Genomic DNA, 15086 nt, shown 5'->3' on the forward strand with positions numbered 1-15086 from the left:
AAGGAGTTGCTAGAGCGTAATGAGCCAAGTAAAGCCCCCCCCCCCCCCCAGCCAAACCCTCCCCTAACCCGGACGACGCTGGGCAAATTGTGCGTCACCCTATGGGATTCCCATAGGAATGCAGTGCCTTAGACCTCTGCACCACTTGGGAGGCCGGAAAATATGTTCCAATCTATGAGGGTCCATCAAGACAAGAAGAAGCTGAAACGTATCAAAATGTTCATTCTAAACAATCTCTGGTCGAAGTAAGGGGCCATGACAAATGGTATGGTGAAAAACTGATTCCTGAAAGAGCACATACCCCGAAGAACTTTCCATAACTTGAGAATATGATGGAACTACTACCATAGGGCCCCATTCCGACAGGAAATGTACACCTTTCTTACACACACCTTTCCTAAGCACTTCTCAGTAGTTAGTAATCAGACTTACCCAGTGCTTGGACTGAAATAGGTGTCCGTACTCATTTTGGGTGCCATTACTGTGTACATTTAGGTGCAGGAGCTCCACAATACTTTTGAACTAATATTCTATAAGATGAACAGGTGCTCAAGCAGTAGAACATTTGAGGTGGTTCCCTTGCATGTGCTGAATACATTTGGCCAACAGATTTTCTTCTGGAGTTTTCATTCAATAGGATTTATAGTACATTTATCTTAAGCCATCCCTTTAAATATGGTGTACCTTTAATTAGAATGTTGTAGACAGACTAGGAAACATGGAGAGAAGGGGCTCAGAATACAGGGATCAATGAAAGAAAGATGTAAATATATGGATATTTTTGTCTCTGTTTCAGCACCAACTGGTAGATTTTATGGTTAGGAAAGTATATATGAATCATTAATAAAACAGGTTTGGAGAGCCTTTATGCACAAAATATATTGATGAATTGAAAATAGTGGTTTGTTTCATCCTGAAAGTTGTCAAATTCGAGTTTAAACCACTAAATATTGGAAGGTGGAAAAAAGCAGACAATAGTGTTGAACAACAGTCCTGTGAATCTACCCTAATCCTCACAAATCATGGAACTGTATGATAATGGGTATGTGTGGTCTGAGTTCCATAATTATTCTAATAGGCTACATGTCCCACACTACTGCACAACGTTGCCCTTACGTGATCCACTAATGCTAGCGACCCTCAGTAACAGCTACACAGGCGTGACAGGAAAGAAAGGTCAATGGAATGGAATGATGCAAAATATCAGCTACAAATTGAAGAAAACGAACACTAAAGTGACAGTTGTAAATGTATTTGGGTATTACTGATAGTGGGTCCTGATAGTGGCTAATATTTAACATGATACAAATTGTAAAATAAAATGGCGAAAACTCCAGGTATATAATTAAAACATTCTGAAGCGTATACATCAACTCGGCAGGCTCAGCCCTACAGAAGCTTATAGCTTGGGTCTCCAAATTTCATCCACTTAAATTGTGAGAGCACACAATTACAATTCTGAATAACGGTACAGCTATTTGTAGCCTATTTAACTGTTCGTGTTTATATGATTTTCTGTTTGCTTCCACTTGACTGGTTTCACATTAGTCTCCAAGGATCATAAGGGAAAATCATATACAAAAATTGCTATGTCTACCCAGATCTGATCAATAGCTCTTTTCAGTTGATGAATTACAGTGCATGGAGAATGCTGTTATTTCTATGGGGGAAAAATGAAGTAGATGCTTTTTCCACTAGAAAACGGTAGGTTCGCTTGACCTTATTCATGGTTTCCTAGGGCATAAAGGTGGTGGAATAATGAGGGAATTGTGTCAAAGTCAGAATAGAGCATATCTGTAGACAAAAAGGAATACAGTTAATTGCCATTATAGCACAAATAATATTTTTATTTATCTATTTGTATTTTATTTAACCTTTATTTAACTAGGCAAGTCAGTTAAGAACAAATTGTTATGTACACTGATGGCTTACCAAAAGGCAAAAAGCCTCCTGCGGGGAAGGCGGCTGGGATTAAAAATAAATAAAGAAATAAATAAAATATAAATATAGGACAAAACACACATCACGACAAGAGAGAACACAACACTACATAAAGAGAGACCTAAGACAACAACATAGCATGGCAGCAACACATGACAACACAGCATGGTAGCAACACAACATGACAACAACATGGTAGCAACACAACATGGTAGCAGCACAAAACATGGTACAAACATTATTGGGCACAAACATCATCACAAAGGGCAAGAAGGTAGAGACAACAATACATCACGCAAAGCACCCACAACTGACATGATTGAGTCTTTGAATGAAGAGATTGAGATAAAACTGTCCAGTTTGAGTGTTTGTTGCAGCTCGTTCCAGTCGCTAGCTGCAGCAAACTGAAAAGAGGAGCGACCCAGGGATGTGTGTACTTTGGGGACCTTTAATAGAATTTGACAGGCAGAACGGGTGTTGTATGTGGAGGATAAGGGCTGCAGTAGATATCTCAGATAGGGGGGAGTGAGACCTAAGAGGGTTTGATAAATAAGCATCAACCAGTGGGTCTTGCGACGGGTATACAGAGATGACCAGTTTACACTGGTATACAGAGATGACCAGTTTACAGAGGAGTATAGAGTGCAGTGATGTGTCCTATAAGGAGCATTGGCAGGAAAATCTGATGGCCGAATGGTAGAGAAAATCTAGCCGCTCGAGAGCACCCATACCTGCCGATCTATAAATTATGTCTCCGTAATCTAGCATGGGTAGGATGGTCATCTGAATCAGGGTTAGTTTGGCAGCTGGAGTGAAAGAGGAGCAATTACAATAGAGGAAACCAAGTCTAGATTTAACTTTAACCTGCAGCTTTGATATGTGCTGAGAGAAGGACAGTGTACCATCTAGCCATACTCCCAAGTACTTGTATGAGATGGCTACCTCAAGCTCTAAACCCTCAGAGGTAGTAATAACACATGTGGGAAGAGGGGCATTCTTCTTACCAAACCACATTACCTTTGTTTTGGAGGTGTTCAGAACAAGGTTAAAGGTAGAGAAAGCTTGTTGGACTGTAAGAACGATTTGTTGTAGAGCATTTAACACAAAATCCGGGGAGGGGCCAGCTGAGTATAAGACTGTATCATCTGCATATAAATGGATGAGAGAGCTTCTTACTGCCTGAGCTATGTTGTTGATGTAAATTGAGAAGAGCGTGGGGCCTAGGATCGCGCCTTGGGGAACTCCCTTGGTGACAGACAGTGGCTGAGACAGCAGATTTTCTGACTTTATACACTGCGCTCTTTGAATGAGGTAATTAGCAAACCAGGCCAAAGACCCCTCAGAGACACCAATACTTCTTAGCTGGGACACAAAAATGGAATGGTCTACCGTATCAAAAGCGTTGACCAAGTCAATAAAAATAGCAGCACAACATTTCTTAGAATCAAGGGCAATGGTGACATCATTAAGGACCTTTAAGGTTGCAGTGACACATCAATAACCTGAGTGCAAACCAGTTTGCATACCATAGAGAATACTATAGACATCAAGAAAGCCAGTCAGTTGATTATTGACAAGTTTTCCCAACACTTTTGATAAACAGGGCAAAATAGAAATAGGCCTATAACAATTAGGATCAGCTTGATCTCCCCCTTTAAATAAAGGACGAACCATGGCTGCCTTCCAAGCAATGGGAACCTCCCCAGAAAGGAGAGACAGGATAAAAAGGTCAGAGATAGGCTTGGCGATGATAGGGGCAGCAACCTTAAAGAAGAAAGGGTCTAAACCATCTGAACCAGATGTTTTTTGGGGGTCAAGTTTCAGGAGCTCCTTTAGCACCTCGGACTCAGTGACTGCCTGCAGGGAGAAACTATGAGGCGGGCAGGGGAAAAAGAGGGAGAAGCATTGGGGATAGTCGTATTAGAAGGGGTGGGAGATCAGGAAATGTTGGACGGGCAAGGAGGCATGGCTGAGTCAAACAGGAATCCTGACTTAATGAAGTGTTGATTAAAGCGCTCAGCCATGTGCTTCTTGTCAGTAACAACCACATCATCAACATTAAGGGACATGGGCAGCTGTGAGAAGGAAGTTTTATTCTCCAGGTCTTTAACCATTTTCCAGAACTTCTTGGGGTTAGACTCACAGAGAGAACTGCTCCTTAAAGTAACTAACTTTGGCCTTCCTGATAGCCTGAGTGCACTTATTTCTCATTTGCCTGAATGAGAGATAGTCAGCCTGATTATAACATTGACATTATTGTTAACAGCATTAAAAATAATGATTACTAAATAGTTATCATGGAAATAACAGTTATAAATAACAAAACATTATTTTTAATGGTACTATTAATAATACTAGTAATAACAATATGAATAATATAATAATATAATAATTATAATAATCAACTGTAGAAAACACTTTTAAATCCCATTGTTAATTACCCCATTCGTATTGAACACTGTTCAGTCTTTTTGGAGATATCTCCGCCACACCTTCATTTCTTAGCTCTCCAGCCGGAACGAATAGCGGGTTGAATAGAATCAAGGTTAGCATACACATAGATAGAAAAGTGCATAAAAAGGGAATTAGCCTACATTCCATTTACGCACGCGTAACTCGGGTCGGAATCGACCCCATATTGTTTATTAAACCCATCCAATTATTTCAGGTGGCTACATGAAGTGTTGTTTCTATCTGCAGGTCTTTCTCTACCGTCTCTGGCCATGTTGTGCGTCTGTGCCTCTAGTGTGGGTAAATACTGCCACCCAGTGACGATTGTATGCAATTGACTGATTTGGAGAGGAGGCGGGACTTCCGCGTTTGAAGTGACAACACTCTGAATATTTCGCGGGAACTTGCGAAAACATCGATACACTGTTGCTGCGGAGATAACGTTACACGTAAAACGATAAAAGTAAGGTTATAATGGACCCTTCTGAGGTCGAATTCCTTGCCGAGAAGGAGGTAGTGAAGATTATCCCCAATTTCAGTCTTGACAAAATCTACTTGATCGGGGTGAGTTGGTTAACGTCTTTAGCATGGCTGACCTGTTTCTTGTTTAGTTACGACGTTAGCCTAGCTTGTTAGCTAGCTAGGCTATTTTTCTGGCCTGATCACGGATGTTGTTTAATAACTAGCTAATTCATAACTACTAGCTAGTTACATTAATACAGTCCACAGTAATTTACTAGCCATCTAACTAGCTTGTTACACTCCAGACTCCCATGTTTTTCTGCCAGATCCATGGGGATGGCACATGGCTAACTAGCTAACGCGTTACTGATACTGTACGTTTGTTTACTTTCTGTATGACTTAGAAGTGGATTTCTGTTTCCAGGGCGATCTTGGTCCTTTTAACCCAGGGCTACCTGTCGACGTGCCTGTGTGGCTGGCCCTCAATCTGAAACAGAGGCAGAAATGCAGGATAGTGCCACCAGAGTGGATGGATGTAGGTAAGTTAAGGAGACAGGTGTCTCTGAGGGTTTATCATAGTCCTGGTTAAATATCAATATGTATAAATTATGTTTGTTAATATATTCTCTACAAAGATGGTACCTCTACTTAAACCATTGTCAGAGCTGAACTTCTTTAATTTTGCATCTGTGTGCAGAGAAACTGGAGGAGATAAGAGAGCTAGAGAGGAAGGAAGACACATTCACCCCTGTCCCCAGTCCATACTACATGGAGCTGACCAAGCTGCTGCTCAACCAGTCAGTATCATCCTACACTTCCTAACTTTAATCTTGGATATATTTCCTTAGTTTGGATATAGCTATTGATTTATAATTTGACTGGAATTGGAAGGTGGCTCCTAATTGTGTGTGCAATGTGTTGTCATATATCCCTGTTTCTCTGCAGTGCATCTGATAACATTCCCAAAGCAGATGAGATCCGCACACTGGTGAAGGACATTTGGGACACGCGCATCGCCAAGCTCCGCCTCTCTGCTGACAGCTTCATCAGCCAGCAGGAAGCACATGCCAAGGTATCAATCAATCACTGAGGAAGTTCGATTAGAACCGGGGGGCACCGGGTTATGGCCCGTCATTTGACCGGCAAAACCGACGAGGGCGGACCTCCCTGCTCAAATGGAACAGTAGTCAGTGTTAAGTTCATGTTTTAAGTATCCCTATATTTCTGTTATTACGGGGCTATCACTCAGTCAAGAGTGCGCCTGCGCAGGAAATTAGTTCGTTGATGGACCTAGCCGTGAGTGTAATGGCTACCTTGTAGTGTGTTCATACAGTATAGTAAACTTTGTTAAACTGGAACCTTGTCGTTGTGTCATTTCGAGTTAACATTGGTAGCAGAGGATGGCTAATAACTACAATGTGCCACCTCGCTTCGGCGAGAAGAGGTCGTACGAAAGTTGGAAAAATGAACTTGGAATCTGGACACGGGTTACTAATCTGGACGCGAAAAAGCAAGCACTTGCGGTGGTATTATCGCTCGAGGGAAGAGCGAGAGATACAGCACTGGAAATATCCGTTGAGGATTTGAACAATGATGATAGTATGGGAACTTTGATCAGAGCACTGGATTCTGTATTTCTTAAAGAAGAGAAAGACCGTGCCTACGAGGCATATTCAAACTTTGACAGTGTTTCGAGAGATATTTCGGTTGCAATGACGGACTACATCATTGATTTCGAACAAAGGTACAATAGGATGCGCAAGTACGACATGGTTCTCCCGGATGCAGTGTTAGCTTTCAAGTTGCTAGATACTGCCTGTCTAGATGGTAGGGAGAAACAGTTGGCTTTGACTGCTTGTACTGTACTGACTTTTGCATCAATGAAGTCGGCACTAAAAATAATTTTTGGTGAAAAGACGTCTGTCGCGCCGTTAACAGATGGAATGCAAGCGAGTGACGGAGCATATTACACTGAGCAGCAGAGAAAAGGCGCCAAAAAGTCACGTTCTCAAGACAACCTGAAGAGGGCGCCATTTCCCGGAACAAATCCACTGGACAAATATGGAAGGAGATCAAAATGTGCTGTTTGTCAAAGCACTTACCATTGGGTTAAAGACTGTCCTCATAAAAATGAACAAGTTAAACTAACAGAAGAAAATGTAAACACAGATATAGAGCAGTGTAACATTACACTGTTTTCAAATGAATCTGCTTCTGATACTGAGATTTTTATAGTTGAATCCTTAGGATTTGCTGTGATTGATACTGCATGTACACGCACAGTGTGTGGTGCAAAATGGCTTGATAGCTATGTCAGTGAACTAAATATGAAAGAAGTACAAAATATGATTGACACACCAAGCAACAGAGCTTTCAAATTTGGAGATGGGAGAATTGTCCATTCTACCAAGAGAGTTAAGATACCAGCAAAAATTGGTCAGACTAAGTGTCACATTGAAACAGAGGTGGTCCCTGCAGATATCCCCTTACTATTAACTTCTTGGGGCTATGTGGGACGCTAGCGTGCCACCCGTGGTGCACCCTATCAACAGCAGGTGCATTTCAAGAGCGGCAAATTTGAAACCAAATAAATGTCAAAATTCAAATTTTTCAAACATACAACTATCTTACACCCTTTGAAAGATAAACATCTCCTTAATCTAACCACGTTGTCCGATTTCAAAAAGGTTTTACGGCGAAAGCATAAAGTTAGATTATGTTAGGAGAGTACATTGACAATAGCTGTGTGTAATGTTTTGTCAATTCAAAGACAGGGTCACCAAAACCATAAAACCAGCTAAAATGATGCACTAACCTTTTACAATCTCCATCAGATGACACTCCTAGGACATTATGTTAGACAATGCATGCATTTTTAGTTCTATCAAGTTCATATTTATATCCAAAAACAGCGTTTTACTATGGCATTGATGTTGAGGAAATCGTTTCCCTCCAATAACCGGCAGTCAAGTCAGCACCACAAATTAAATAATTAAAATTAGAAAACATTGGTAAAATATTATATTGTCATTTAAAGAATTATAGATTTACATCTCTTGAACGCAATCAACTTGCCAGATTTAAAAATAACCTTACTGGGAAATCACACTTTGCAATAATCTGAGCACTGCGCCCAGAAAAATATGCTTTGCTATACAGACAAACGGCCATGTTGGAGAGATCTAAAATCGAAAATACGATGTAAATAATCCATTACCTTTGATTCTCTTCATCAGATGTCACTTCCAGAAATCCCAGGTCCATAACGAATGTAGTTTTGTTCAAAAAAGCTCATCATTTATATCCAAAAAGCTCCGTGTTGTTAGCACATGATCTAAGCCAGCCGGACTTCTCGTCATGAACGAGGGGAAAAAATATATTTACGTTCGTTCAAACATGTCAAACGTTGTATAGCATAAATCATTAGTGCCTTTTTTAACCAGAACATGAATAATATTCAAGGTGGACGAATGCATTCTCTTTTATAACGTATTGGAACGAGGGTACCCAACATGAACTCGCGCGCCAGAGTCTAATCGGCCATCACCGTTTCATGGCTCTTGTTCGGTCAGATCTCACAGTAAAAGACTCAAAACACTTTGTAAAGGCTGGTGACATCTAGTGGAAGCAATAGTCAACCCCTGTGTGTTTCAATGGCATAGGCTTAAAGGTAATTCAACACATCAGGTATCCACTTCCTGTCAGAAAATGTCTCAGGGTTTTCCTGCCAAATGAGTTCTGTTATACTCACAGACACCATTCAAACAGTTTTAGAAACTTTAGGGTGTTTTCTATCCATATATAATAAGTATATGCATATTCTAGTTACTGGGTAGGATTAGTAACCAGATTAAATCGGGTACGTTTTTTTATCCAGCCGTGAAAATACTGCCCCCTAGCCCCAACAGGTTAAGCAAAGCTTCCCTCAAGAAGGCAGGGGCTGTATTAGACATAAAAAATGACAAGGCAGTGATGTTTAAACAACCAGTGACTCTTGAACTTACTACCTCACGCCACTATTGTGTAAACATTTTAGACAAAGACATCACACAGAGTCCATGCAAAAATGAGATTCGGACGGACACAGAGCACATGGAGATTCTGACAGTCACAGAGAACATGAACACAAAAGAAAAACACAAAGTATTGTTAAAGCTTCACAAACAGTTTGGACATGCTACAGTTGACAGACTTCAGAAGTTACTCAGCAGTTCAGGGAATAATGATGATGAGAGTATTTCCATTCTACAGCAGATAGTTAACAATTGTGAGACATGTCAAAAATACAGTAAACCTAAGCCCAAACCAGCTGTTGGTTTGCCACTAGCTTCCAAGTACAATGAAACAGTGGCTGTAGATCTACATGAGTTAGCACCAAGTGTGTGGTACCTTCACATAATCGACCACTTCACACGCTTCAGCGCTGGAAGCATTGTGAATACAAAGAAACCCAGTGACATCGTCAGGCACTTCATTCATTCCTGGATAAGTGTGCATGGCCCGCCCCAGAAATTGTACAGTGACAATGGAGGAGAATTCAATAATAATGAAATAAGAGAAATGGCAGAGAAATTCAACATGGAAGTAAAGACAACTGCTGCATACAGTCCATGGAGCAATGGACTTCTGGAGAGACACAATCAAACACTCACAGAGATCATGCTGAAAGTTAAGAAAATGGATGTGACTGGAACACAGCCCTAGATTGGGCTTTGATGGCAAAAAACTCAATGCACAATGTTCATGGTTACAGCCCATACCAACTAGTGTTCGGGCAGAACCCTAATCTTCCCTCTGTACTGGTTGACAAGCCACCAGCACTAGAAGGGGCCAGTGTGAGTGCATGGGTGGGACAGCACCTGTCAGCACTACATGCAGCGAGAAAAGCGTTCACTGAAGCAGAGTGCTCAGAATTCGCAGGGCTCTGCGTAAACGGCTACGATCCACCGATGAGAAGTACGAAACTGGAGACAAAGTGTACTACAAACGAGTTGACTGTCAAGAGTGGAAGGGACCGGGAGTAGTCATTGGCCAAGATGGTGTGGTGATATTTGTGAGGCACGGAGGCATCATTGTCAGGGTGCATCACTCAAGATTGCGGAAAGTAAATGATCAACAAGATAGAGGGGCTGTTGCTGAGAATCATCCTAATGAAAAGGAGACAGTAACAGACACAAACCTACCAGATGTCACATCCAATTATATGGACACTGAAACTGACACAGGAAATGGAGCAGAGACCTTCAACCATGCCACAGATAATACTGTTGAGCGTTTAAATGAGGAAAACATTCAACAACAGCCACATGTGTTAAGAGAACATGGTTGTTCCAATCTGAAAACTGGACAAACTGTTAAATACATGGACAGAGAAAGTGGTATTCCACATACAGCAACCGTCATTGGACGAGCAGGAAAAGCCAAAGGAAAACACCAGAACTGGTACAACTTGCAGTACTCTGAACCAGTTACACTTTCTGGTACAACAGGGTCAGCTGACCTGTCACTTGTAGATAATCTCAGAATTGAACCAATGGAAAATCGAAAAAAACAGAATGACATTCAAAATGATGATGTACTTGAAACAAAGGACGTGTCATTTGACTCAGCTAAGCTAGAGGAGCTCAGTAATTGGAGGAAAAATGGAGTGTTTGAGGAAGTTACAGACATTGGCCAAAAATGTGTCTCAACAAGGTGGGTGTGTACCCTTAAAGAGTCCTTAACTGGAATAGTGCCTGAAGCACGTCTAATGGCTAGAGGTTTTAAGGAGCTGGCTGCTAAAGAACTCCCAAAAGACTCACCGACATGCGCCTCAGAGTCACTCAGATTGCTGATGTCAGTGATCTGCCAGAAACAATGGAAACTTAATTCCATAGACATCAAATCTGCATTTTTGCAGGGAACAGAGCTGTCAAGGGACATTCACATCCGACCTCCGCCTGAAGCTAAATGCGAAGGAACACTGTGGAAACTAAAGAAGTGTGTGTATGGACTGGCAGATGCATCACTCTACTGGTACAATAAAGTCAAGGCAACAATGCTGAGTACAGGTGGAAAACTGTCACAAGTGGATCCTGCAGTCTTCTATTGGCTTACATTTTACATTACATTTAAGTCATTTAGCAGACGCTCTTATCCAGAGCGACTTACAAATTGGTGCATTCATCTTATGATATCCAGTGGAACAACCACTTTACAATAGTGCATCTAAATCTTTTAAGGGGGGGGGGGGGGGGGGTTAGAAGGATTACTTTATCCTATCCTAGGTATTCCTTAAAGAGGTGGGGTTTCAGGTGTCTCCGGAAGGTGGTGATTGACTCCGCTGTCCTGGCGTCGTGAGGGAGCTTGTTCCACCATTGGGGTGCCAGAGCAGCGAACAGTTTTGACTGGGCTGAGCGGGAACTGTGCTTCCTCAGAGGTAGGGGGGCCAGCAGGCCAGAGGTGGATGAACGCAGTGCCCTTGTTTGGGTGTAGGGCCTGATCAGAGCCTGAAGGTATGGAGGTGCCGTTCCCTTCACAGCTCCGTAGGCAATCACCATGGTCTGTAGCGGATGCGAGCTTCAACTGGAAGCCAGTGGAGAGAGCGGAGGAGCGGGGTGACGTGAGAGAACTTGGGAAGGTTGAACACCAGACGGGCTGCGGCGTTCTGGATGAGTTGTAGGGGTTTAATGGCACAGGCAGGGAGCCCAGCCAACAGCGAGTTGCAGTAATCCAGACGGGAGATGACAAGTGCCTGGATTAGGACCTGCGCCGCTTCCTGTGTGAGGCAGGGTCGTACTCTGCGAATGTTGTAGAGCATGAACCTACAGGATCGCTTGATCAAGACTGCAGTGTGACTGGAGTACTTGCCTGTCATGTTGATGACTTTATCTGGGGTGGCTCACAGACCTTTGCTACAACTGTGATTCCACACCTCAAATCTGTTTTCCAGGTCGGCCGTGAGGAGCATGATCATTTGTTATGTTGGCATGGAGTTTATTACAGTTGATGGGACAATACTGATGCAACAGGAGAGCTATATCAAGAATCTTCAACCCATTCACATGGATTCTTCAAGAGCCGTACAAAGGAATTCCCCTCTGTGGAATTGAAGCTGATCAATTGAGGTCAAAGATAGGACAAATTTTATGGGTTGCTAGACAGAGTAGACCTGATGTAATGTTTGATGGTTGCAACTTGGCATCTAACAACACGCCACTTTACAAACCATTCATGAGGCAAACAAAGTTGTTCGTAAACTGAAATCACAACAAGTGACTTTAAAGTTTCAGCATGTTGGAAAAGATGACTCTTTGAAACTAGTTGTCTTCAGTGATGCTTCGCTAGGGAACCTTACAGATGGAGGCACACAAGGTGGACATCTAATCGTGTTAATGGGTGAAGGAGGAAGATTCTCGCCTATCTGTTGGCAGTCAAAAAGGATCAGAAGGGTTGTCCGAAGCACACTTGCTGGAGAAACACTTGCTCTTGCGGATGGAATTGACAATGCGATCTTTCTTGCAACTCTTTTCTCAGAGCTTACCACTGGTGAGACAAAACGGCACATTCTACCTGTAGTTTGTGTCACTGACAACTACTCATTAGTTGATGCTGTGACGTTAACCAAGTCTGTCACAGAGAAAAGACTTCGTCTTGAGATTAGCAGCATCAAGGAACTTATTCAAGCACAGAGAATCCAGTGGATTCTGTGGTCGACCACAAAGCAACAGCTTGCTGACTGTCTGACTGAAAAAGGAGCATCCGGTCTTGTGCTCCTACAGGCTCTCCTCCTACAGGCTCTCCTCCTACAGGCTCTCCTCCTACAGGCTCTCCTCCTACAGGCTCTCCTCCTACAGGCTCTCCTCCTACAGGCTCTCCTCCTACAGGCTCTCAGTAATGGAAAGTGGCAGCTTGAGTAATACAAATAAAAACTGTCACACAACCCATTTGTAATGGGGAACTTGAATAATACTTGGACATTTAATTATGTTGTTGATGTTTAATTTGTCTTTAAAGAAAAGGGGAAGATTGTTAAGTTCATGTTTTAAGTATCCCTATATTTCTGTTATTACGGGGCTATCACTCAGTCAAGAGTGCGCCTGCGCAGGAAATTAGTTCGTGGATGGACCTAGCCGAGAGTGTAATGGCTACCTTGTAGTGTGTTCATACAGTATAGTAAACTTTGTTAAACTGGAACCTTGTCGTTGTGTCATTTCTAGTTAACAGTCAGCGCCACCGGGTCATATTGTCAACAAGGCAGCATGATAGACGTGGCATTAATAAGATGATAGAAGTAAAGTATAGTTAGATGAATGCATCTGTCTATGAACTTTGTGTAGAAACATGATTTCTTCCCTTATTTACATTCTCCTCTCTTTCCCTCTCCAGCTGGACAACCTGACTCTGATGGAGATCAACACGACACGGTCCTTCCTGCTGGACACTCTCAACTGCATGTACAAGCTGCGCTCCAACCTGCAGCCCGGCGCCAGTGGGGGCAAAGCCCAGGACCACCACTGATCTGTATTTACGGACGAGACCTGCGCCGCAGCCTCTCCTTCTCCTAAGCAAGATGGAGCAGACTTAGGCCTAGCTTTACTAAGCATTTGCACCAGCTGCAAAGTAAAATAAAATCTGCAATACGGAGAACGCGGACGGAATCATGGAATCCAGACATTAAAACAGAATTCAACAACATTCTAAAATGCATTGAACTTAGTAGGGAATCTTATTGAACATGAATTAGCCCAAGTTTATCATAAGACATGAACAGAATCCATCACTGATTTGTATTTCCTGCAACTTTCTGAAGAGTACATTTCTAAAATAATTATTCTGATGTGGTTTAAGCATTCTTGTGGACTTTTCTAGTTAAAAAGTGTTATTTTTTGGAGTGAAAACACAGGAAACCTGGAAAACAAAATGGAAATTTTGAAAAAATCTAATGGAATCAGGCAAAAAGTAAAACAGATTTTATAGTGCCCTAAGTCTGGTCCTAGTGAAGACAGAGCTGACCAGCAGTTCTTATGAAGTGGGAGCACTGATTCCTTAGTACAATGTGTTATCTCATTGGATTCGTTTCTAGTTGAAGCTTCGTCAGTCCTCTTCAACAGGTCATGGACTCCCTGGAGGAAACACCCTGCTTTGGTCTGGCTGATCCATGTATGGTTAGACTTTTCCCCCCCAAATCTGGGTTGACGCCTTTTAAAATATTTGTATAAATGTCATGCTTAGTAGAGGTAGCAGGGATGGTTTAGAGATAGATACCTTGTGTATCAGGTTTCTAGCCCTGTATGATTCTGAATAGACCGGTAAGTCTAGTTTGAGGAAGAGGAACAACATGATTTTATGGATGGAGGGGGGCAGGCCTACATTGGGAAATCAAAGAAGCAACATGTTATGTTTCAGTATGTGTGATTAAATATGTATATATTTTTGCTAAGTGTGTGTTGTGACAAAGTACATCCCCTTATGTTAGGTCAGGGGACACCTCATAACCCTAATTTCTACATGTATGCCCCTCTGGATACATAAGACTCTATGTGAATTCTGACCTTGAATTTAAGTTTGAGAATAGCATGCTAATCATACCGCTATTTGTTTGGGGTGGCGATTAAAGAAAAGAAGGTGTGGTGGAGTTGTGTCTACAGATATGCTGTATTCTACACTGTTTTTTTAACTTAATTACCTCCTAATTCTACCCCCATTACGCGTGATAAAACTAATAAGGCTGAGGAACCTGTCGGTTTCCAATAGAAATAATCCCATCCTCCATGCACTGCAATTTACAAATTGATAAGAGCTAGGTAAATGAGTAAGCCGTTTGGATGATGGGATTGTAGTTAGAAATTACAATTGTTTTAGATCTATTTTACCTTATAATCGCTGGAAACAAAATGTGAAACCAGTCATATGGCAGAAAACTGAAGCATATCAGCTTTTCCAGTTAAGTTTATTAAAGATGATCTGACAGACATTTTGCACTGTTTCGCTATTGGCTGTAGTCATGAATCTAGCAAGAGGTAATATTTTATTATTCTAGCTATGACCTTTGGCTTTCACCTGGAATTGTTTATTTATGTCTGAGGGAGAGAAAAAACACTTTTCATCCCATACGATCAACAACGAAAGTATCATAAAACAGATAGAAATAAAACAATTTGTGAATGAAGTATTTCTGTCTGTAATAAAGCCCCTTTGTGCGAAAAGAAATAATTCTGGTTGGCTGGGCCTGGCTGCCAAGTGGGTGGGCC

The 15086-nt window shown here is 41.9% G+C and overlaps 1 protein-coding gene across 1 annotated transcript; it reads left to right on the forward strand.

The window, feature by feature from the left end:
- The first annotated feature begins 4799 nt into the window (after positions 1–4799).
- psf2 (DNA replication complex GINS protein PSF2) lies at positions 4800–14807 on the forward strand. Its single transcript, NM_001140217.1, has 5 exons — positions 4800–4956; positions 5279–5393; positions 5552–5651; positions 5800–5926; positions 13222–14807. Exons 1-5 carry the CDS (start codon positions 4867–4869, stop codon positions 13351–13353), a joined length of 564 nt encoding a protein of 187 aa, NP_001133689.1. The 5' UTR covers positions 4800–4866; the 3' UTR covers positions 13354–14807.
- The last annotated feature ends 279 nt before the right edge of the window (positions 14808–15086 follow it).

This window comes from Salmo salar, chromosome 11 (assembly GCF_965601325.2).
Source record: "Salmo salar chromosome 11, fSalSal1, whole genome shotgun sequence".
NCBI lineage: Eukaryota > Metazoa > Chordata > Actinopteri > Salmoniformes > Salmonidae > Salmo > Salmo salar.

Excerpts from the sequence above, each read along its gene's own strand:
- psf2 (NM_001140217.1), top strand. The coding sequence starts at position 4,867 with ATGGACCCTTCTGAGGTCGAATTCCTTGCCGAGAAGGAGGTAGTGAAG. Across the intron at positions 4,957-5,278 it reads ACAAAATCTACTTGATCGGG|GGCGATCTTGGTCCTTTTAA; the intron begins GTGAGTTGGTTA and ends TTCTGTTTCCAG. Across the intron at positions 5,652-5,799 it reads ACCAAGCTGCTGCTCAACCA|TGCATCTGATAACATTCCCA; the intron begins GTCAGTATCATC and ends GTTTCTCTGCAG.